The 22,299-nt window shown below is 44.9% G+C and overlaps 1 protein-coding gene across 2 annotated transcripts in view; it reads left to right on the top strand.

The window, feature by feature from the left end:
- LOC105700565 (semaphorin-2A) overlaps positions 1-22,299 on the top strand; it is a 280,045-nt gene that overhangs the window by 243,598 nt on the left and 14,148 nt on the right. For both annotated transcript variants that reach the window (XM_012426521.2, XM_012426520.1), the window contains 2 exons: positions 2,693-2,744; positions 21,854-21,916. In XM_012426521.2, the coding sequence (XP_012281944.1) occupies positions 2,693-2,744; positions 21,854-21,916 (115 nt within the window). The remainder of the gene's footprint in view (positions 1-2,692; positions 2,745-21,853; positions 21,917-22,299) is intronic.

Genomic DNA, 22,299 nt, shown 5'->3' on the forward strand with positions numbered 1-22,299 from the left:
CTGCAAATCCTTCGATATAATTATAATATATATTGTTTAAAACTTGTCGACCGTTCCATCTTTTCTCCCAAAAACTCCTTTGCCAACTCCTTCTCTTACACCAAGGGATCCTCGAATCCGACATAACCTCCTACATCGTAGCGTTCACGTTTCCATCTAATGACTCGCTTCACCTAAACGTAGAGGATCCACCCTTTAGACGCGTTATTTTACTTTAGATACATTTCCTAAACAGTACAAAATAAGATTCATTGCAACCTACGATAGCTTTGCACTCTCGATAACCGTGCCATTTACGCCGTTAGTTTTTCAAACCAACGGAAAAATTCTACCCAGCGTTCCCGCGGCGTTGCGCGCGCCATCTCGCGGGATCTCGGCGAAGCTCGTCGCCGTTCCCGATCCCTGCGCAGCGCCACGGCGCATCCGCACGGCGGCAGTGGCGGCTGGCCGTTTCCAATCGAGAGTCGTTCCGACGCCAGGGATGCCGGCTGCTTCCGGGTAACTTCCCATCTCCTTTTTCCCTTCCGTCAAATTGGTTTCATGTTTTCCTAAGGCGCGCCGCCCCCGCGGCTGCGAAAGTTCGGCCCGAGTTTCCAGGCGGATTTGTTTTTCCGCGCGGTATTTACTTTTTCACGGCGTCGTGCGCGGTCTGAATGGCGCCCCCCGCCGGCCGCCATTCGACGCTCCTCCGTCTTCTCCCTTCTCTTCTTTGCCTTCGCTTCCTCGTGCGCATTCCGTCCGACTGCACGCCTATTGAAACCCCCTGATCAATGGCCGACGGAATAAAGTTATGCGGACGCGCCTCCCCCGCCTAATGTTGCGAAACCTGGGACTGGGTGAATTCGATTTACGGTGCCTCGAGCCACCTGGGAGGATTCTCAAAAACGCGGAGACCTTTTCAACTGAACTCCGCACACTGAGATGAAAATTCCTTTGAATTATGCTCATTTGGATTCAGTAACGCTTTTCCTGGAGAAAAAAATTACTCCAGTGAAATATCTGTCCTCCATTTAAGGTAATTATAATATTCTGGGAATTTCTTGAAAACTAACGCATTTAATTCCAACATGTATGTGGAATTATGGAGGAGTATTTTATTCGATATGTTAAATTACGGTGGGATATTTTACACTTTTAATATATCTAATTGTAATACAATTGTAAAGCTGATGTATTACAGGTAGACCAGTACGCATTTATTATAAACGTCTAATTAAATTTATATCATATTGTGACATTATCATGTATAGAAAATTGTCATGGGCAAATTCACTGTACGTAACGAAGTACAGATATTCCAGTGGTTACCAAGAATTAGGCTATCGATCTAATCTTGCCAAGACAACATATCGGTTGACTTTACTCGGAAGACTATCACGGGAGTGTCGAGCATGCTCGAGTGATACGCATAACCTATGTAGATGGTATAGACGTGACAGTCATACCGTCTAGATACGGAGGTGATATCTGGTTGACTACAATGACTGACCCTTCACGGTGTACCCAAATGTATGACAGACGTGGTCACGAGGCATATCTGTCATGATCATGCCGTTGCAGCTCAAACGGCATCAGGCTTTCTGACAGACCGTAGATCTATTACGATAATGCCTCTTATCGGAGGCAGCCGAATTGATCTGATTTTAACGTCTATATTTTCCCCGGGTGGAGACTTAACAAGGCTGTCTAACGTGACTATTACCAACGTGCAGAATGATTAACATGCCAATCTGTCATTCACAACCCTTCGATCGAAACATGAATAAATTTTCAAAGCAACTCTTAAATTATTTCAATTAAGAACCCGCCTTCAATATCTCGAGGTTTATGAGATGTTAATTCTTGTAGATTGTGTTCCTAACAATTGGTGATTTTATTCCGGAAGTTGATAAAATTCTGAGACAGGATCTTCGGCTGATCTGTGAAGCTTGACTACATTTATGAGAGTATCATTTTTAATTTATCTCTTTAAAATTGTTGCAATTGAATATCCTCGTTTGATATCTCGGGATTTAAATTGGGATGTTAATTCTTGCGGGTTACTTCATTATAAAATGATATTTACTTCAATTATAAAATTTACTTCATTATAAAAATCAATTTGATCGCCTTTGTTTTATATAATACAGTTTTTTTAACATTTCGCCGTGGTTGTTGGCTTACGGTTTCGAAACACCTGTGATTTCAAGGCAAGCTTGATTATTGGTCCGACTTGGACCGAGGAGAGATCGTCGGAGCGCGACCAATTACCTCTCGCCGAAGAAACTGTCGGTAAATCGGGGCTAATAATTAGCCGTAATCTAAGCAGCCGCAAAGGTGTACCGAAGGCACCTGCGTTATTTACGGGGCAGCCTAACCAGCTGTTAAGTCGTTTCGTGGAATCATCCTATGGCGGTTTTACAGGTTCCCGAAAACGCTCCACCCTTCTCAAAACTCCACAACTCTTGCAAACGGTGCAATTTCTTTCGGATTTTTAATTCCACCGATAAATTTAGGTATTTAAGACAGAATTTATGTATATAATTTCGTTGATAATATACTTGAACGGTAATACCAAATTTTACTTAAACATTTCGATTCATAGACGACACAATTACCTATTAGGCGTCATTTTTGTCACATAGCTCTATCACGATCTTTCTGTATATAACGTTGTGATCTATGTATAACAATGCTTTTATTTTGTTCTCAGGGACAAGGTGTTCAGGCTAAATCTCAGCAACATCAGCCACTCCAACTGCGAGGTGAGCATTTAAGAAATGAAATATTAACAACAAAACCATGATAGGAAGGAAACACCTTTAAGAATTGCATTCGTCGCAATTGAATTGTTATAAAATATACCCTGCTGCAGAGAATCGATTTTCATATTTTACTTCGTCTCATTAGCCAACACAATACCGTAGAAATGAATATAATCAGGTTCATTTTGCACTTTATACCGCTATAATGGGCATTAAAAATAATTATTTACAACGCGAACGATTCCTGATCGAGGAGCAGTTCCCTCAAAAATCAGTGAAGACGATTTCCTTCTCTGAGAACCGATTGCTTTTGATTTCATACGATAAACAGTAGGGTGATTAGATAACAAGTGACGTTTGGCTTTAAAATTCGAACAATGTTTCGGTAATTTCGAACGATTACCAGCGATTTCCACGAGATCTCAAGTATTAACCCTTTATTCTACGGCGGAGTGGGAGATGTACCACTTGTACGGATAACTCAGCTGCGGAATGTTAATTATTTTATATGAATACGATATTCATCTGTCGCTTTAAATACATAGGAATGAAGGGGGGGCACTATAGTGGCGATTCGTAATTAAAGGGTTAAAATCCATGATTTCTCCCCGGATAGCCTCGTTCACGACAGAGCTTTATGGAATATCTCCTTCTTAATTCGTCTTTTTTCTTTTTAAGAATAATTTCCCATTCCCTGATAGTAGGATTTTCAAATTGATCCGTAACACCGGTACTCGCTGATAACTTCGAATCGTCGTTTACTCAAACGAACGGCGATCCCGAAAGCGGGTCTGAAAAAAAACCGGGCACTTGGACGAGTGCTCGTAAATCCGAAGTGGCGCAAGCGCTCACCCCCTGTAAAAGTGTCAATCATACGTAGTTGCGCCCTTCGGCATCCCGACAGCTGACACGTCTCTGTCGCTAAGCGATCCATTGTCGTGAACACTTCCCCCCGAATCTCCACTTCGCCCCCGAAGGCCCTCATCGACGAGTTCCCTCTTTTTGACGGTGCCGAAATATCGGCCGACCCCTCGGACCGGGCTTGTTACTAGTTAGATATTTCGCACGGGCGTTTACGCGCGACCAAGAGAACATTTCCTGCTCTAGAAATTGTCAAAAGTATTTCGGTGAAACGTTTAAAATGAAAAATCCAAAACCCACTCGTGGAATTTAATTTCCAGCCGGTTTAAGAATTTCCTCTCCTGTATTTTAGACTTTATGTTTATTCATTTAAGAATTTATCCTCCTCGACTCTGAGCTTTAGATTCATTTATCTTAGAATTTATTTTCCTCAGCTCTAGACTTTAGATTTATTCATCTTAGGATTTAATCTCCTCTATCATAGATTTTAGATGTATTTATTTTAGGACTAGTTACCCTCGAAGGAGCCAGGTTTTTTTTTGTAATATACTTTATTTATTTATTAAGTCAAAATTATTTATTTTACAGTTTAGAGACAAACGTACTACTTCTTATAGATATAGCTGCACTTTGCCGTAATTGTAGCCACTTCTATATGAACTTCTTTAATATCTTTGCTTCAATCAGATCTGGTCTGATAGGCAGTGTATCCCTAACCTTCCTCGTTTTATATCGCTAAATATCGAGGCCATAGACTTACAGCTCGTTAGAATTTTCGCTCGCACCCCTACGCGGTTACGCACCCCCGAAAAGGTGGCGGTGCGGCGAGTGCGTGCCCTTTGTGCGGCCGAAACGCGCCGGCATCGCCGCCGCACTGCAATGGTCTCGCGATTGAATCCGAATTGCGCTCTTCGCGGCAATCGGCCGATCGGCAGAGACTGGAAAATTGCTTCCCAGTCCTGGAAACGCGGAATGCGGCTCGCCGGCTTTTTCGGGAAACGCGGAAAAATCCTCTTCGAGCCTTTCCCGGATTCCCTCTGTCGGTCCGGGGATTGCCTCTGTCCCTTTCGCTCGTCTTTATCCGGAGTGCCTCGCTGAAACTAGAATGCCAAATCGGTCCTCTTTGGGCGTGAGGGATTTATACCCTCTGGTATCAATGTAGGGAAGAACGTGATTCTGCTGCGGTTTGAGCTAATCAAATTATAAAGGGGTAGTTTTAGACAGCGGATCGATTTTCTTCCCTTTCTTGTTAAATCTCAATCTGCGAATTTTCGTCCGTTTATTTCTGCTTATTTCTATTCATTTCTATTTAGTTTTATAAAATCTGTGTCGTTTGGCTTGACGTTAAATCATTTTTTAATATTTCGATGATCAAACCATAAAGGGGTAGTTCTAGACGGCGGATCGATTTTCTTCCCTTTCTTGTTAGATCTCAATCTGTGAATTTTCGTCCGTTTATTTCTGCTTATTTCTATTCATTTCTATTTAGTTTTATAAAATCTGTGTCGTTTGGCTTGACGTTAAATCATTTTTTAATATTTCGATGATCAAACCATAAAGGGGTAGTTCTAGACGGCGGATCGATTTTCTTCCCTTTCTTGTTAGATCTCAATCTGTGAATTTTCGTCCGTTTCTTTCTACTTATTTCTATTTCGGTTTATTTCTTTATTTAGTCTTGGCTTAATAAATTATTATCACAAGTGTGCTCTATCTATCGTATAAACCATTACAAATATTCGATCACCATTTCTCACTGGAATTGAAATTTCTATTTGACGAATGACCAAGACCTTTCAATATTTCACGTGCGAGAACTACACCACCTGAATTGTAGCGTGACTTCACGGGATCCAATTTGGGGGTGGTTTTCGAAAAGGGATCCGTTTCTTGAATTCGTGGGTTCCTCACCCCCAACTTGGTTTTTTTTTTTCCGCCAACGAGAATTCTCCACCCTTGTTCTCACGCATTTCCCCTAATCTCCCTTCCTCCCCCGTATGCGTTTCTGGTAGATATATCGCATGATCGCGAATGCGTGCACGCATGATCCGTTCATGCACTGCAAAGGGGGATGAACTCGGAAAATTCCCTTTCAAATGATAATGCGTCGCAACGGCGGAGAATCGATCTCGAGACAGTCGAAGTTCCTTTCATTTTATTTTCTGCCGAAGTACTTTCCTGGGGAAGAGGGACGAGAAGTGGGAAAAGGGAATAAAAGACCGAAGCGAGGGGAAAGAAGAGGAAAATTGGGTAAGGCCGTTATACTCGGCAAACAATTAAAATCCAGGCTTAATCGATTATAAATTTAATTGGTCGATTCTAATTTCTCTGACGAGAAAATTCTCGTTTGTCAATGTCCAGTTGTAACGCTCCTCTTATCATTTTTATCGGTGAAGAGTTCCCCCTCGTGAAAATTAATAATCGGCACTTATACGCACGATTCGAAAGATTCTGTAATTAAATGATACAGTGCACGTTTTATATGTCAAGTTGAATAATTGTTTTCTCTTTTAAATTCCTGTAGTAATTTTTCAAGGATAGATTCGATGCTATCTCTTTTGTTCCGTAGGTACTTTTAGATTGTTGGATGGTGAAAAATTCCATTAAAAAATGGAGGTACATCCCTCGCACTTCATTCCATTGTGTTGGAGGGATCGATAAATCCCTCGAGGAGATGTACACCATATTCCTCGAGAAGTGAGATATATATCAAGGGAAAGTTATAATGGAAAAGTCGGTCGCGTACCACCGGCTGAAAAGCCCCGAAATGTTAGACAAATGGCGGCCGTCCTGGTGGTACCAGGAAGTTCACTTTCGGAAGGGCCTAAACCAATGAATAATGTCGATGGCATTAAAGAATTCGCGATTCCCCGGCCGTGTATGGCGGCGGTCGAAATCTCCGAAGTCCGGGGCTGACGGGCAGTAAAAATCAATCTTGTTACAGCCCCATGAAAATGGAGTCCCGCCCTCAAGGTTTCCCAGGGCAGAAAAATCGCCCCGGCGCTGCGAAGGGAACCCCAGGCTTCGTAAATAATTTCGAAAACGTGAAACTTTTATCGGGCTCTCGTGTTAACGTAGGCGGAGCAATTCGCCGTTCCGAAACTGACAAAATTGCGTCCCCAGTACAATTTCGTCACAATTGGAATTATCGCACCGTTTCACTTTTATATCACCTTGTCAAGTGTGTGAAATTATTTGGTAAAAAATGTGAGCTTCATATAATCATACAAATAAGCCATTTCGGGAAGTATCGTTCACGCGCGGAGGGCCTTTCATTGATTAATTAATTTATTTACTTCTGGGAAATTAGCGCAATGTAGCAAAATGCAATGAGCGCTAGATGTACTCCTCGCGGCCGTGAAAATCCGAATTGGATCATTTCGAAAATGCATATCTTTAATCGGCTTCGTTTTACACCCTTAATTTCGAAAATGTTCATTAACTACTTGTAAAACCCCTCTGAATATTAATAATGAAAATGCCTCTACCTCTTCAAAAAGTAGAAGGGACCCCCACAATTGTGCCAAACCCTGAAAAGTAGACACCGTCCACTCGCGCCTCAGTTTCACGACCCCAGAGTCAGGAAACGCGGTGGCGTGTCAGTTTCGCAGTTGCAGTAAAGTCCTATTGCAGTTTCGACATCGGAGATGGGGCCGATTCCACGGAGAATTAACGCCGCGACGGCGTCCTGGGGGGATTTGGTGTCGATTTTAGCCAGGACGAGGGTGAAGCGTAAAACGTTAACACTAGGCCGCGAGCCACCCATTTCCTCCCGTCGCCACCCACACCACCCACAACACCTACACCACCCGTACCACCCACCGCCACCCACTTCCGCCCTCTCTCTCGCACCCTCTCATACGGGGGTGAAAGCAGTAACTATAAAATGAATACGAAAACACATTCGGCGCGTCTCGAGGGTCGGAGGGGACGGGGGAAGGAAGTGGCGCGATCCAATTTTGCATTTTGCATAAATGCATGCCGCGATCGAAGTGCGACGACAGAGGGCTATCATTACGCTTGGCCCGTGGATGTGGTGCATGCGTAGAGGTGCGTGTCTCTTGTATATCCCATGTGCGAGTGCTTGTGCGTACCTCCTGTGTGTGGGCATACCTCCTGTATATCCTGTGTGTATTTGAGTGCGTGTCTCGTACGAATTCTATATGTGTGTCCCCTGTGTATCTCCTGTGCGCAAGGGTGCGAGCCTTGTACGTATCCTGTGTGGGTGGGTGTATCTCCTGAATATTCGGTGTGTGTCCTACATGTGTGTGCAGACCTAATGCGTATCTTGCGTGTATATGTGTGCTTCCACGTGCGTGGCTGGTCGCGAAAGCATTCGGTAACCTCATCAGGACTTCCTCGAGGTGTCACGGGTGTCTCGAAACGCCACGGTAAAGAGTAATGTTTTTATGCTAACCACAAGGGGCTCCACCGAAACGGGGGGCTCGGTGGACTCCCCCGAGAGGGGGTGAAATGCCCTCTTCTTTATCGTCATGCACGTCTGCCCTCTTTGGCCCACCGCAAATGCTCTTCGAACTTTCTTCATGTGGAGTGTGATGGGCTTTTTTGGTCCATCCCCGGTACGGAATGCTAACGATTTCGGTTAATAATTAATATCGAGAAGGGTCACAATTCTTAGTTATTCCTTAGAGCTTTTAAATATTGATAAATATATATTATGTATAGGTTATACCAATTTTAGAGCTTCCACTCTGAATTAAGGGCTTTTGAATTTTTTTCAATGATTAGATTTTGAGGGGGAAAAAAAATGTGGAAAATCTAGAAAAGCAGCGTCTTCTTTTCTGGTTATCACTTAAGTAACCGTTTGGAAATCTTCATTGCCAGTGATCGGCAAGAGAGGGCATATTTTCACCATTGCTCAGGAGGGCGTGCTTCGGTGAGGCCAGCAATGAATATGGATCAAGTTGGCAATAAATTTAATGTTTCCACCTAAACGCCGGGAGCCTGAAATTATAAAATGCATATTCATACTTCCCGACAAGTCCGAGTGTGGGGAAAGTAGCTCCAGAAACGATCCTTTAAACGCCGAGGCCCGTTAGCCTTTTCTTGCACGCGCATTTCTCGACCATTAAAATGCCTTTTAAATCGACAAAAGTGAAGAGACCCTCCGATAAAAAGCCGCCCCAGAGAACTCCCACAAATTGCAAACAAGTCTGTAACGATGTTACCGAACGGCAGTAATTCGACGTTATATGATGTCAATGTACCTTTTGAATAATGTTTGTTACATGTTATGTAATTGTAACATAGGGTGTTTGGTGGATGGTATTAGTCTTGACCCGACCCCTTGAAGAGCCGAAGCGAAACGAATAAGGAACCCTGTCGAATAAGGGTTGGCAATACCAGGGCGAAGTGCAACCGGGGGGTGCATAAAAGGAAAGACAGGAAGAGGAGACGGTAGGAATGACATCGACTCGGTACAAGCGGATGTCAATAAAACAAGCGGAAATCCTGGCGCAGGTGAACCCCTGCGAGATAGGGATCCTTCCCGACGCGGTGCGGAATCGTTGCGCGGACCGGACGGAAACGAGATTCGTCGAAGGTGGTTTTACGCTTTAGCTACCCCGGCACGGCACTAAAGTATTAAGGTAGAGCTCGTAGGATTTACACGGCTGTAAAACCGTGGATGAGATATGCCGGGTCAGGGGGGAGGATGCCAAGGAGGCGGAAGTAAGGAGGCGGATGGTAAGCTACGGACGGAAACGGCTCGGTATGCGAGATGTACGTACGCAAGGGCCGAGTAAGTAACCTTAGTCGGCCCGGAAGGAGCAGTAAACAATCCTGCCAACCCCTGAAATATAAACGGGACGAGGGCCGGTCCTGTTGCTTTTCAAAATGATGGTATTAAGTATACATATACACCTAGGGAACGCACCCCTTCGTGTACGAGCACACCCCGTGCGTAGATACTCGAGGTGGGCCTGAGAGGTGACACCATGGGGGTGTGCAGAAGGTGCAGGGGATCCTGCAGGTAATGCCGCGCCCTAAGGACTCCGGCGACCACCTCGGGGGTGGTACCCGGGGCTGTAACGCGAGGTTTATTGCGACAATGAATTTCGGATAAGCTCGCCCTGCCGAATTCCTCTTTGATGAGCCGTTTTCGCTACCCCTTTTGCTCTCTGCCTCTTTAATTTCGCAGGAGCGAGGCCTGAAACTCGTTAAGGGGTTAACTTGAAACTGCGGGGTGCAGGAAATCGTGCGACCCTTCTTATGGGGAGAATTTGGAGCTAATGTCGGGATTTTGTTTTTTTTCTCAATAATGGAAATATGTACCACTGTTTCTCTTATTCGGCTTAAGTATTTTGTACACGGGGTTGATTTGATCCAGCTTTGTAAAATTAGTCGTTAGTGTTTTATCTATGGTGGAGATGAATCTGAATCGACGGTACCTTTTCTTGCGATCGTAAGACTCGATGCATGTATTTGGCATTGGTAATTGATTTCATTGATTTCTCTGGGGAATTTCTGATTCATACCGCTTTCGTATTATTCTTTTTAAATAATACCGATTTTATTATCTCTTTATCGATCTCGGGTTAGTGGTGATTTTTGGGGAGAAAGTGCCCGGTTGTAAATTCTAGAGAGGGAACCCTTGGGAAAGCCCTGAAAACTCCTCTTGGAGGACTTCCGCGAGGAAAGTAAAGAGGAAAGAAGGGGCGAAGTGCATTCCTGCGGTCCTCTCGCTTTACTTATACATCTGTACAGAGGGTTGTTGCAGGGGCAAAGTTTCGAGTGACTCCTAGCATTTATGCTCGTTAAACTTCTCCACCGGGCGTCGAGAAGAATCCCGCCTTTGACGCCGGAAAAGGAGTTCAAGGATAGGGGAAACTCAGCGAGGAGAGCCGGAGAAAGGATTCAGCTGCAACTTAGACATATTAAACCTTGCACTTGACATCGTCGAGTGCAAGTGCTATCAGACCCCTTTCTCTCGTCTATGAAGGATCCCCCCTCTCACTTTTATTAATCCCTTAATTTAGCACTCCCTATCAAAGTAGAACTAAAATGCCGACTCGGCAAGTTCGAAAATTAATCATCAAATTCCACCCTCAGAGTAAATACAAAAAAAATATCCTTTTCCTGAAAAAGGAAAAAAAAATCTATTAGAATGTTGTTCCCTTCATTTCCGATCGCCCTTTTCCGCAAAGAAGTACCTACTCGAAATGGTCCTCGAGATACATCTCCCAAAAGCATTATCAACGAGTTCGGGGGTGGAGCCACCCCCAGGGACCAGGAAAGATTCCGTTCCCGGCGTTTCCGGGAATTCGTCGAAAGGGGGCGGCGTTCTGCAGGGGGGGTAGTTTCTCAAGGTGCTTAACGACGTTGATAATTGGAGGACTCCTTGTTGCGGAGCCATTATCGCGGGGGAGCAGCCGTCAACGTTACTTCCGCTTGTCTTTCCGTGTGCACCCCCCGCCGACGAGTCTAATTCCGAGGGATGCTCCCCGGGGGTGGTTTCGCCCCGCGCGCGTCTTTGCGCCTCCTCTTTGCCGGCTTTACGGCTTAACTTTTTAATTACTGCCCTGACTCGTGTTTATCGTCACATTATTTCGGCCCTTTGCCGGGGTGGGCTCGAATTCCGCTTTGCCTCCGCTAACGAGAGTCGAAATCAAGGGTGGCTGTGTCGCTAGGTGGCTCGCTCGCGCGAATCGCCTCGAGCACCCTCTCGCGAACGACTCGAGGGGTGGTGGGTGGTTAAATGCCCATGCGAGTCGTTCGGCCCTCCTTCGCGTCTGCACCTCTCGCGGGTTCGAGGGACCGGAAGCTAAATGTGTGGGAAAGAGGGCTGGAAAAGTTTATTAACCTCTTGGGGACGGTTCCGTCGAGGGCGAGAGACAATGGCGCGGAATTGTACACCTTGCGCGGCCTCCAGGTGTAAAAGGAGTTAATGGGCTTGAGTCGAGCAGCTATTTTTGACCAATTTGGAACCCTGCTGGGGATTAATTTACTCGTCGAGGTGGAGGGGAGGATTGTTTCGCGAATCTTAGGGGTGGGCGACCCTCAATAGGGGGATTTGTAAATCCATTCTCGAGGACTCGAGGGTCGGAAGTGGATGAAACCATTTTTCTAAAATCGGGGAAAAAGGAATACGCGGTGGAGAATTAATTTTCATAATTTCACGAAATTTCAAGGCAAGCACGCGATGCCGAAGAAAAGGAAAAAATGTGGAAGATGAACGTCCGTCGGAAGGAAAGAAATTCAACAGCCGTTTTAATTAATAACTCCCGTATAAAATGAATTTTTCCCGAGACGAAAACTGTCCCAAGTACAAAAACAAACGTCAGGTCATCTTTGCAATTATCTTCGGGTAACTTATCATTTCTTATTTTTATTTTTATTCCATCACGGTTATTGGTGAAAATCGTTTTCAATTTCGTTTTCTATTCAATCTGGCTACGTCTGTTTAAACGTAAACGTTTGTTGTGGACACAAATGACGCACGAGAAATTTCGTGGGTTCATTTCAAGGATCAAGCTTTGAGGGATGATCCTGGCAGGACAGTTTCGTAGCCGCAGGTTACGCCTTGCGAGAATGACGCTGGTGCATTTCGCAATGCGGCCTGGTTCGAGCCATTTTTACGAGGGCATAAAACGCGGGGCATAATATGACTGGCCGGTACAATCGAATGGTAACAGGCGCCCGCAAAAACGTCGATAAGGCAGAGGTGGTGATTTCTATGCGCTGGGAGGAGGAAACGTTCTACTTCCTTTTTATTTGCAACACATGCATAATTAAAATTCACCCAGGATTCACCCAAGGGTGCAAGAAAAATCCAGGAAGAAAAATGTATGGTCGAAGCCCCCACACCTACGCTGTCAAAAAAATTCATAAAATTCATACACTTTTAGTACATAAGGTTGTCAGAAAATTATAAATTTTATGTCTCAACAGTGAATACATCTATTATAAAATTCAAGGTAAATTTATAATTTCATAACACCGTGTTGTAATCTTGTAAAATTGCGCGGAAAAATTATTAATTTCACATTCAACAGTCATTTAGTGCGCGTTCTTTGCAAATTGTATCGGTGAGTTTTTAAGTTTACTATCGTTTACGTAGGTTCATTTTTTAAGAGATTTAACCGAGAGATTGCTTCCTGGAAAACCAGGAGGGTTTCTTGAGAAATTTGAAATTTGAGCTTTCTTGGGAAATTTGAAATGAACAAAATGAGAACTTGGGATATCTCCTGGGATATTAATAACAGAATTGCCTGGACTGAATTCAGAAAAAAAAAGAAATCCTAGCACGTAAGCTGAGGGTAAAATGATAAAACGAACGTAAAACGGTAGAAAGGCAAAGGCAAAATAAAAACAAAATGGCGTTTCGCTCGAGGGGAAATCTGCACAGCGGGCGCTTTCCTCGAACCAGATTGGACGCTTCGCAAACAAGATTTTTTGGCAGGAGGGTTGTTTTTCTTCTTTTTTTTTTTTTCCCCGCGTGCGTTTTCCGCGACCGGACCATTTCACCTAACTCCCGATGTCCTGGCATTACTATTTGACGAGTTAAAAAGGGCCGCGGTGGTTCGTGCGTTCTGAATGTTTAAAACACACACCCCCCGTCGAGGGCCGCCCGTCGAGTTTCGTGGGTTAGGGGTGTCGGCTCCCCCGGGAGGTCCACAGTTTTCCTCCCTTAATATTTTATTACGGTAAATTGTACGACCCCGGGAAAGTATCTCGTCCTTCCGTCCAACCCCGACGGATGCCGCGGACCCTGACACCCCGAACTACCCCGACTCGCGGAAACTACCCTTTCTTACATTTACGAGTATTCACCAGAGACTTACACACACCGCGAGCACCGACTTCCCCACAGTTCGGCGGAAAGTTTAATGAAGCCGACTTTGGACTGAAGACTCGGCTCCCGATGGACTCTTCTCAGGATATCGGAAATTATTAAACGTATTAAACTGCATAATAGACCTGTGATGGATTTAAATATTCCTGAGAATAAAAATAACCGATAATACCCGCAAGAGTAAGAAAATATCGGATGGCGGCTCGAGCTTCCACATTCATGGAAAAATCGATTAGTATAATAATGAAATTTTATTTAAATTCATAAACCATGCTTGGGCACGTGTACCTGGATTGTCAAATCTGACGTATTGTAACACGCGGCTAGATGGTCAAATCTTTCTTCACTTTGTTTCATTTAACAATCCGGCTGGTCATTTTATAAAGTAAACAATGATTTAACCATCTGGCCGCTTTTTGTAGAACGACGATTTACAAAACACCGGATTTTACAATATTGATAGGACACATGTACACTCTATATATATATATGATTGCATGGAACGAGAAAAACATGTTTCATGAAAACGTATGGTATTAGGTAAATTGCACACAGCATTCATATACAGAAAATTATAAACAAAGCTCTTACACTCTTCTAAGGGATCTCAGGTTTAAAGTAAATTGCCAATTTCCCCTTCCAATATCCCGAATGACCCTCACCAATCACTGTAATTTCCTGCTCACCTCGAACATCCCACACGCACTTTTACCTAACCACACCATCCTTCCCATTCCCTTGCTCCACAATTACTCGAAGCGCATCAACTCTCCCATCATCTCCCAAATCATTAGATGGCATCATCCCCCAAAACTCGGATTTTCGCCTAAGGCCTCCCCTCAGGCGAATTACCGTCTCCCGCAAATCTGAGCCCCACGAATAGGCGTTATCTCATCGTTTCAGCCGCCTAAAAGTCGATCCAGGAGAAAAATGTGGCACTTGACGGAATCCAGGGGAGGAAAAGAGACGAGAGGAAGGTCCCTAGGGAGCAGACGAAGCCCATACGGTTCCTCTTTCTCTGCACTTCGCTCTTCTACGGGGGAAAAGTCGCGTCCTCGCCCCCCTCGTCTCCGCTAATCCTGGGCTTATCAATCTCCATATAGGACCCCGTGAGTTGATAACGTCGGTGCTCGCGTTTAAAGCGCCGTGGCGCCTCCACCCGGTAGTTAAAAGCGTGCTTAGCTGCATCTATAAGCCGATATATACACCGTCTAGGTAATGAGCAAGTGCATATATCCTGTACGGATCCTGCATGCAGGTCTGTCGGCGCGCACGCAGGATTCCTCGTTATCCTAATCATTGCTATCCGGTGTCTCGAGCACACCCGGTGGAGGTGCGCAGGGAACTCCCAGGCGTCGGTATAGTCGGTGGCCATTTTAACGACCATCTTCGAGAAGGGGAGGCAAAGTCGCGTAATTACAGGGCGCTTATTCTGGGCTGGCTGCATCTGATATATGGATGAGGAGGGATTTTATCAGCGATTCGAGGCGATCGGATGGAAGGGATCGTCGACTTTTATTATGGCCTTGACTTCAGGCTGGGGGATGCAAGTGGGGATTGTACATTGGAATTAGGAAGAAAAGTCATTGGTCACTTGCAAGACGCATCCTTTATATCCTAAAACGATGCGATTAGTACTTTAACAAAATCAAGATACACCATACATCAAGTTTAGGTCGCTTGAAAAAAAATCCTGTTTAGAAAGTGTAATGTTCACATGACATTTCCTAAAATCATGAGACATTAGCATTACGCGATAAGTTGCAACGTCTGACCGAGATATTTAGAGAAATGTGCCCTGAAAATATGCTAAAATAGGAAACTCTTTAAACAGGAGATTTGGAGGGTGTAATTCTAAATGTCCTATTTAAAGGGTGTACTTGCTACAACGCGAGTCCTAATAACATCGCTAGAATTATACGACAAATTACACCCTTCAAATACTTATCCCATTTAGTCGGTGTAATTTACACGACACCGAGAAAATGCATGAGAAATAAGCGTCTTATATACTCTGTAAAAAATGCAACTACCTTTTTAATTCGCCGTCCTCTATACAGCAAGAGCCCGAATATACCTTGGGCTTGACGTTAAAGTAAATTCAAAATGTACCCCCCATCTGGAAGCCCCCGTCGTATTACTCATTATTACCCGGTTTATGGAGTACCTAAATGCGTGTACACACGGAGGCCCTCGTTGCACTAATCATTACTATGCTCGCCGAGCACCGAGATGCTCGGCGTCGCATTTTGGGCACGACGGAAGGCCGTTTTAACGACCGTCCCGCGAGCTATAAGACGCGTGCGGAGAGGAGGTCGCCTGCAATTCCGCGGCGTTTCTGCCGCAGCGTATGTAGGACGTAAGGGCGCTTCCGGGCTCTTGGGGGCGAGTCGGCCTGGTCCGACTCGAATGAGACTCCTAAGGGTGGGTTTATGACGCCTCTACCCCAACCCCATGGCTGAGAAAAGTGACATTTCCTCCCATGCACCCCGAGTTAACGACCCCCTTTATAAATTGTTAAATCATAACTTCCGTAACTGCGGGAAAAAAAAAATGGCGTCGTCAATAATGCACGGGACACTTCTATATGAATTTCTCTGCAGACCAAAATGAGAACAAGGAATTCCTCACACCATGAGAAATGTTAAAAAAAAAAAACAATTAAATGCTATCAGGGTAGTTGTTTATTTTTTAAATTTACAGAGTGGGGGGTGAAGTGTATGATTTTTAGTGAATTGCAGGTATTAGGTTGTTCCGTAACCTCTCGGATATTTGTAAAGGTTAAAGAAATTACTTCCTACCCCGAAATGAACCATATATTGTTTAATTTAAAGAAAGTTATTTTAATGAAAGATTCGCTGTAGGAAATCAAATTGTCTGCGAAGTTATGAGCTAATTCAGTAATTTTGGAGGAAATAGGAGGAGGTCCTTTGGTGGATGGTACCATGGGGTACATAGGGTGCGAGTCGGAAGCCGCAGAAAACGACGTCGGCGATGGTGGTGCAGGCTCGTGTAATAATATCGTCGACATAGAGAAAGGAGAGTTTCGTGTATAATGTTATCGGTGGTTGAGCACCCACGCAACACCATTAACTTTACGGCCTCGGCCACGCTTGGCATGCAAACACCTTTGCTTTCCATTACCGACACTACTGTGGCACGGCTCCTTCAAGGATGAGGAAGTCCAGGGGGTATAGTGGCAACCTATTAAACAGAAATATCCGCCCGAACCGTCTTAAACTTCCTAGGAATCCCCGGATTCGTTGTGGCTTTGCCCAGGTTCCCATAGGAACCCCTAAGGTCCTTGGAGTTCCTTCCAGGACGACCCTCTTCTCCGTTTCCAGGAGGGCGTTGATCTAAGAAAATGAAACCTCGGTGCAAACTGAATATTTCGAGCCTGTCACAAAGGACACCTATTTTCATTTACTCACTTTCTAGAGTGGACAGCGATTTCGATATGTAAATTAGTAAACGAGTGAACGTGTTATTTTTTTTCTTAAATAAAATTAATTTTTTATGACAGGGGTCTTTTATATTCATTTTTTTTCAGCAGGTTGGCCAAGAGACTTCAGAATTTCATGGGAGGTCGAAATCAGATTTCTGGGGCACTCGTCTAGATTTCCTCGGGATGAATTTTCCGGATTACTTTATCGCAAATCCTGGTCCACCGATGGACGGATATCGTCATTGTTCCTCGAGGACGAATTCGCCATTGCTTTCGGGACAATCGCCCGCGAGTTTGGCCCCATTGTTCCTGGTCAAGGAGGAGCCGTGCGCGAGTCGACTCGAAAACGCTCGTCCTGGAATAGGTGCACGCGAACGTCTTAATGGTCCTTCCGCGGGGATTCTATGGAGCCTTTAAATAGTTGTACTCGTCCCCATTAAAGACTGGTCCACCGAGGGAAAGAGGAAGCTCTCGAGAGATCTCCCCGTGGAAAGGACTATTTCGGAAGGAGCGGAATCTCCGGAGGGGTTGACGCGATGCGGAGGACCTCCGGATCTTTCCGCATCGGGCATTCCGCCGGGGATTGTCTCCGAGCCCGAAAAGGGTCACTTCGTTAGGGACAAGAAATTACAATTATTATCGTACGGAATAATAAGCCGCCATTGTGCCGAGAACTTTTCTCCCGGGTATTGTCTCTCCGAGGGGTGGATCGAGGCGAGCCGGGATCCTCGGGGGTGGAACCCTTTTGGCGGGACTTCTTCAGGAAGTTATTTTCTATTCCCCGATTGACCCGGACCTGCCTTCCCTGCCCGAGTTTAATTGCCGTCGCCAAAAGTCACTTATGATATCAAAATTCGAAGGTACCTTCATTTTCATTTTAGTAGCCCAAGACCTCGACCCCCTGATTTAGTAAAACCTATCACCAGAACAAGTACCTTGATCGAGTCTATGGCATCTAGTATGTAATTGCATTCCCCCTAAATGACCCTAAGGTACCCACTTTCACTATTAAAATTCAAACCTTTCTTCATTTTTATTCTATCAGCCTAACATAGTAAGACTCATTGTCAGTGCAGGTGCCTTGATTAAATCCTAGGTAACCGATGTGCAAACACATTTACCTAAACTTCGCCCAAAAACTGTCCATTTTACCTCTTAACTCTATTTTCAAATGAAGAATCTTCATTTCACCAGACCTAATCTATTCCACCAGAACCCTCCACCAGAATAGATATCATAATTGAACCTCACATTATCCCCGTACGATTCCACGTTACCTGAATTTCTATTCCACTTTCTAATTACATATCCCGTTTCTAAATTAAAAAAAAAAATCATAAATCCCAGTCCACATTAATATCGAATTTTTTCTCGGCATTTGGCACCCCGGGCTTTGGGATGTTCTGGCTCGGCTCTCTGCGAGATATCCGAGAATCCGATCGCGCCTGCTGGGGTATCGTAGACTGGAGGAAGGCTTTTGATTTGCGACGACCTCCTGGGGCACGTCGGCAAGATCGGCGCCGGATGCAAGAAGGGTGCACTGATTATGCCTTGCCGTATCCACGTGTAATCACCACTCGCCCCCTCTGTCTTTCGGAGCGCCCCTCTCATCCGAGGGCTTTCCGCGCCTCCGACTTGTGCGCCTCGCCTCCACCGTCTGTGGACCAGTCGCGGCTCTCTATTCAGCTCTGTCGGCTTAGACTTTCGACATCCACCGGGGTTGATTAAGCTCCTGGCGAGGTGATGATGTCGCCGGGAAATAAGCAGGGGTTCCCAGTTTGCGCGACCCCGCCGCCCGGGAGTTTCCCGAACTCGTTTCGCCCTTTAATCACTGGGAAATGAGGAAACTGGCACGAAAGGCCCGAAAGGCTGGGGATTTCTTGCGAATTTTGTGGCCTCGTTAACGGCCCTGAATGGATCCGAAAGTTGGCTCGGCGAACAGATCTTTGCGCATTTCGATGTGCGTCGAGAGCTGCGAGGAGACGCCCGAGGGACGCTCCGGATTAAGGGGAGGAAATTGTCCATTTCTTTTTATACGTCTGTTAAATAATTTCATGGGCAGCTCGAGGCTTATAAAACGTCCGAGAGCGATTATTTCATTGAGGCAACACAATTATTTCGTTAAGATAAATTTAGAATAATTCTGGATTTTCACCGGTAGTCATGGATTTTTGGTCGGGCTTGAATCATGGCGGTTCGATCGCGAACAGGTGGAGTTAACACCTTTCATTTCAAGAAACGATTCACCCCTCGTTAATTATAATTAAAGTAGGAAATAGTCCAGAGATTCTACAAAGTCTTCATAATTCTCGTCTCATTATTTCCCCGGAAAATTTGGAATAATTTTCAATCTTCACTGATAGTCATGAATTTTGGGTCGAACTTGAATAATAGCGATTCTATCACGAACAGATCGAGTTAACACCTTTCATTTCAAGAAACGATTCATCCCTCGTTAATTATAATTAAAGTAGGAAATAGTCCAGAGATTCTACGAAGTTTTTTATAACTCTCGTCTCATTTCTTCCCCGGAAAATTTGGAATAATTTTCGATCTTCACTGATAGTCATGAATTTTGGGTCGAACCCGAATCATGGCGGTTCGATCATGAACCAGTGGAGCTCGTTAGCGAGCCAATGGCGGACGATAGAAATCTGCTCCTGGTTTTCTAGACGAACCCGATGGGTAGGCTGCGCGTGTACGGAATATGAAGTGGGTACCGGGGAAACGAGTCACCATGAACGATGGAAAGGAGAAAGAAGGGGCTGAAACGCCGGGATCGAATCGTAAGAGGGTGACGGCTGTGCTACTTTCTAGTATGCACTCGACCTCCATGATAAGCACCCGGGTGGCATGCTGCACCACGTCGAAGTTAATTATTATAGAGGCAAAGATAAAACGAAACAAGGCCCGAGGCTGCATCGCGCGAGTGCGGGCGAATATGCGCCAGATGATTCGCCCTTAATATGCAGCGCTGCAATCCGAGGGCGTTTGGGATATCGCGGAGTTAATTCGCGAAAGCGTTCTCGAGTACTCGTTCAACTGAGATTCCATCGAGGGAATTGCACATTTCCCTGGTCGCTTTATTTCTCTATATATTTATTATCTAATTAACAATTTTGAACGCGCTCCAAAAACCGTGAAATTCAGTAAAAAAGAGGGGATCTCTACTTGTTTCATGATCAGCTGATTACGTCAAACCATGATGAAGCACCGCGTTGCAATTGTATCGCGTTACAATTATAACATCGATTGAAGCGAAACTGCAGTAAATTGTACCTCGGTACAATTGTAACATCGATATAAACGAAACTAAAGCACCGTGAGTAGATCTCTGCGCGTTTCATGATCAGCTGATTACGTCAAACCATGATGAAGCACCGCGTTGCAATTGTATCGCGTTACAATTGTAACATCGATTCAGGCGGGACTAAAGTAAATTGTACCGCGGCACAATTGTAACATCGATTCAAACGAAACTAAAGCACCGTGACTAGATCTCCCCTATTTGTTTCGTGATCAGCTGTTTAACGCCACTCCGTAAACAACAAGAGCGTCAATTTTCACAGGGCCTCCGCGACTGCCAAAGATAGAGCACGCAAAGTGGGTGTCACCTCTCGCACGAAATGAAGTACTTCCAGTCACGGTACTTTAGTTTCGGTACGGCACAATTACCGCGTCGCTTTCTTGCCGGTCCCTCGTCATCGCGCGTCTCTCTTTCCTCGGCGTCTCGTTTCGTCCCGACTCCGGCCCCTGTGAAGTCTGAAGTCCGAATGTTGACCCTGTTCCGGGGCGCGTTTGAAGCTTTCAGAATAAAAAGAGAAAGAGAGAGATGTGGGAGAAAAGGAGGGTTCGCGCCTTCCACCCGCGACCGGCGAGTGCCCTCCTCGCGAAATCTGGAGCATGCTCTCGGGCTCTGCAGGAACTTCCTCGGGCCAGCCTCCGAGCCACACCTCGGAAATTTCAAGAAATGGACCGAAAAGTCACGCCCCACTTTCCCCCGTGGATATCCCAGGGAATGCGAAAGAATTACCCGGAAATCGCCCCGATTTTTCTTCCCGCGAAAACGGAAACTTTGGCCGGGTAGAAACCGCGTGCTCCAATTTTTCCCAATTTTTCCCAATTTTTCCCTGGCCACTCCCGGGCTCTGAAGTTTAATCACGGAAGTGCGGATGAAGTGGGGACTTCTTTGGTTTTAGGTTTATTCAGTGACGGATGGTCATTCCTGGGTTTGGTATTTTATTTCCTTTTCGAGAAATTTGGATCAAAAGTGCAAACGCGTGTTCTGGTATTCTGGGACGGAAAATAACCGGAGGAACTCGTGCGCCATTAAAAATGTTTGTCGTATGTATCTTTTGTACAGTGTTATATATTGAGATTACCAATTTCATCTGACGATTTGAATTAGTATATTACGTTTCTACATTTACGAACCACTGTCGAATTTTATGACATTTTACCGACAATTGTTTAGACCAGCTTGTAACATGATATTTCAGGCCTGTATCACTAAGTGCATCTAGGAATTTATTAGTAATATAATATACCGTAGCTGAGTTTACTTCGTTTCGCTTTTTTATCAGTGTACGCAGTCGGGTGACGGAAGTTTGTTATATTGTTGCCGTCCGTTCTGTAAATACAAAATTGCAAATAAATTGACGAACGTTTTCACGGTGCCGTTCGCGCTCGAACTGGGTCAGAAAAAATTTCTGTTCTCGGGCACATCCGAGGAACTTCGAAAAATGAGGCGGAGTTTTGCCTTCCCTCTTTTATTTATTCACTACGATTTCAACGAGATTTAACCGTGGAAATTTACTCAAAAACTGGAATTTTTAGACCTCGGTGGAGAACGAGATCGTTCGAGTTCCGTGCCGTTTTTATGAAAAGCCATTACTGGGATGAGATTGTCATGGTTTTTTTCGGACGTAATTCCTATCACTCGTTTCCTACCATTCAACATTTTCAACGGTTCCCCGTTTCTTTCTGTTCCAGAGGGATGCTCTTCATTTGGAGCCGAACAACGTGGCGAATTGCGTGTCCAAGGGCAAGTCGGAGGTAAGCCTGATTAAATTCGTGCATCATTTCTCTGGCTCGTTTCCTTCGAACTTCATTTCGCGTCTTTCCTCGCCTAACCGAGAGTTCTCGCCGGCGAATTCGACAACCTAAATTAAACTTAAATTAAAATCTGGAAAAGAACGCACGAGAGAGAAGAACTTATGGAATAAAATTCTCTTGGTGCAATCTAGAGTGCACCGTTTAATCGATGCTCCTGATTCGTGTGCATACTAACTAATTCCACAAATTTCAAAAATTGAAAAGACAAGCTAATGTTAAATTTCCTAATATCTCCATACGTCACCGTAAATTAATTATTCGCAAATTAAGATTCGCCGGATGCGAGGCCGATGCAGTCCAGAGTGCACCGTTCTATCGATGAT

This window comes from Orussus abietinus, unplaced genomic scaffold, assembly GCF_000612105.2.
Source record: "Orussus abietinus isolate OABI.00-Male unplaced genomic scaffold, Oabi_2.0 scaffold2, whole genome shotgun sequence".
In the NCBI taxonomy this organism is placed as follows: domain Eukaryota; kingdom Metazoa; phylum Arthropoda; class Insecta; order Hymenoptera; family Orussidae; genus Orussus; species Orussus abietinus.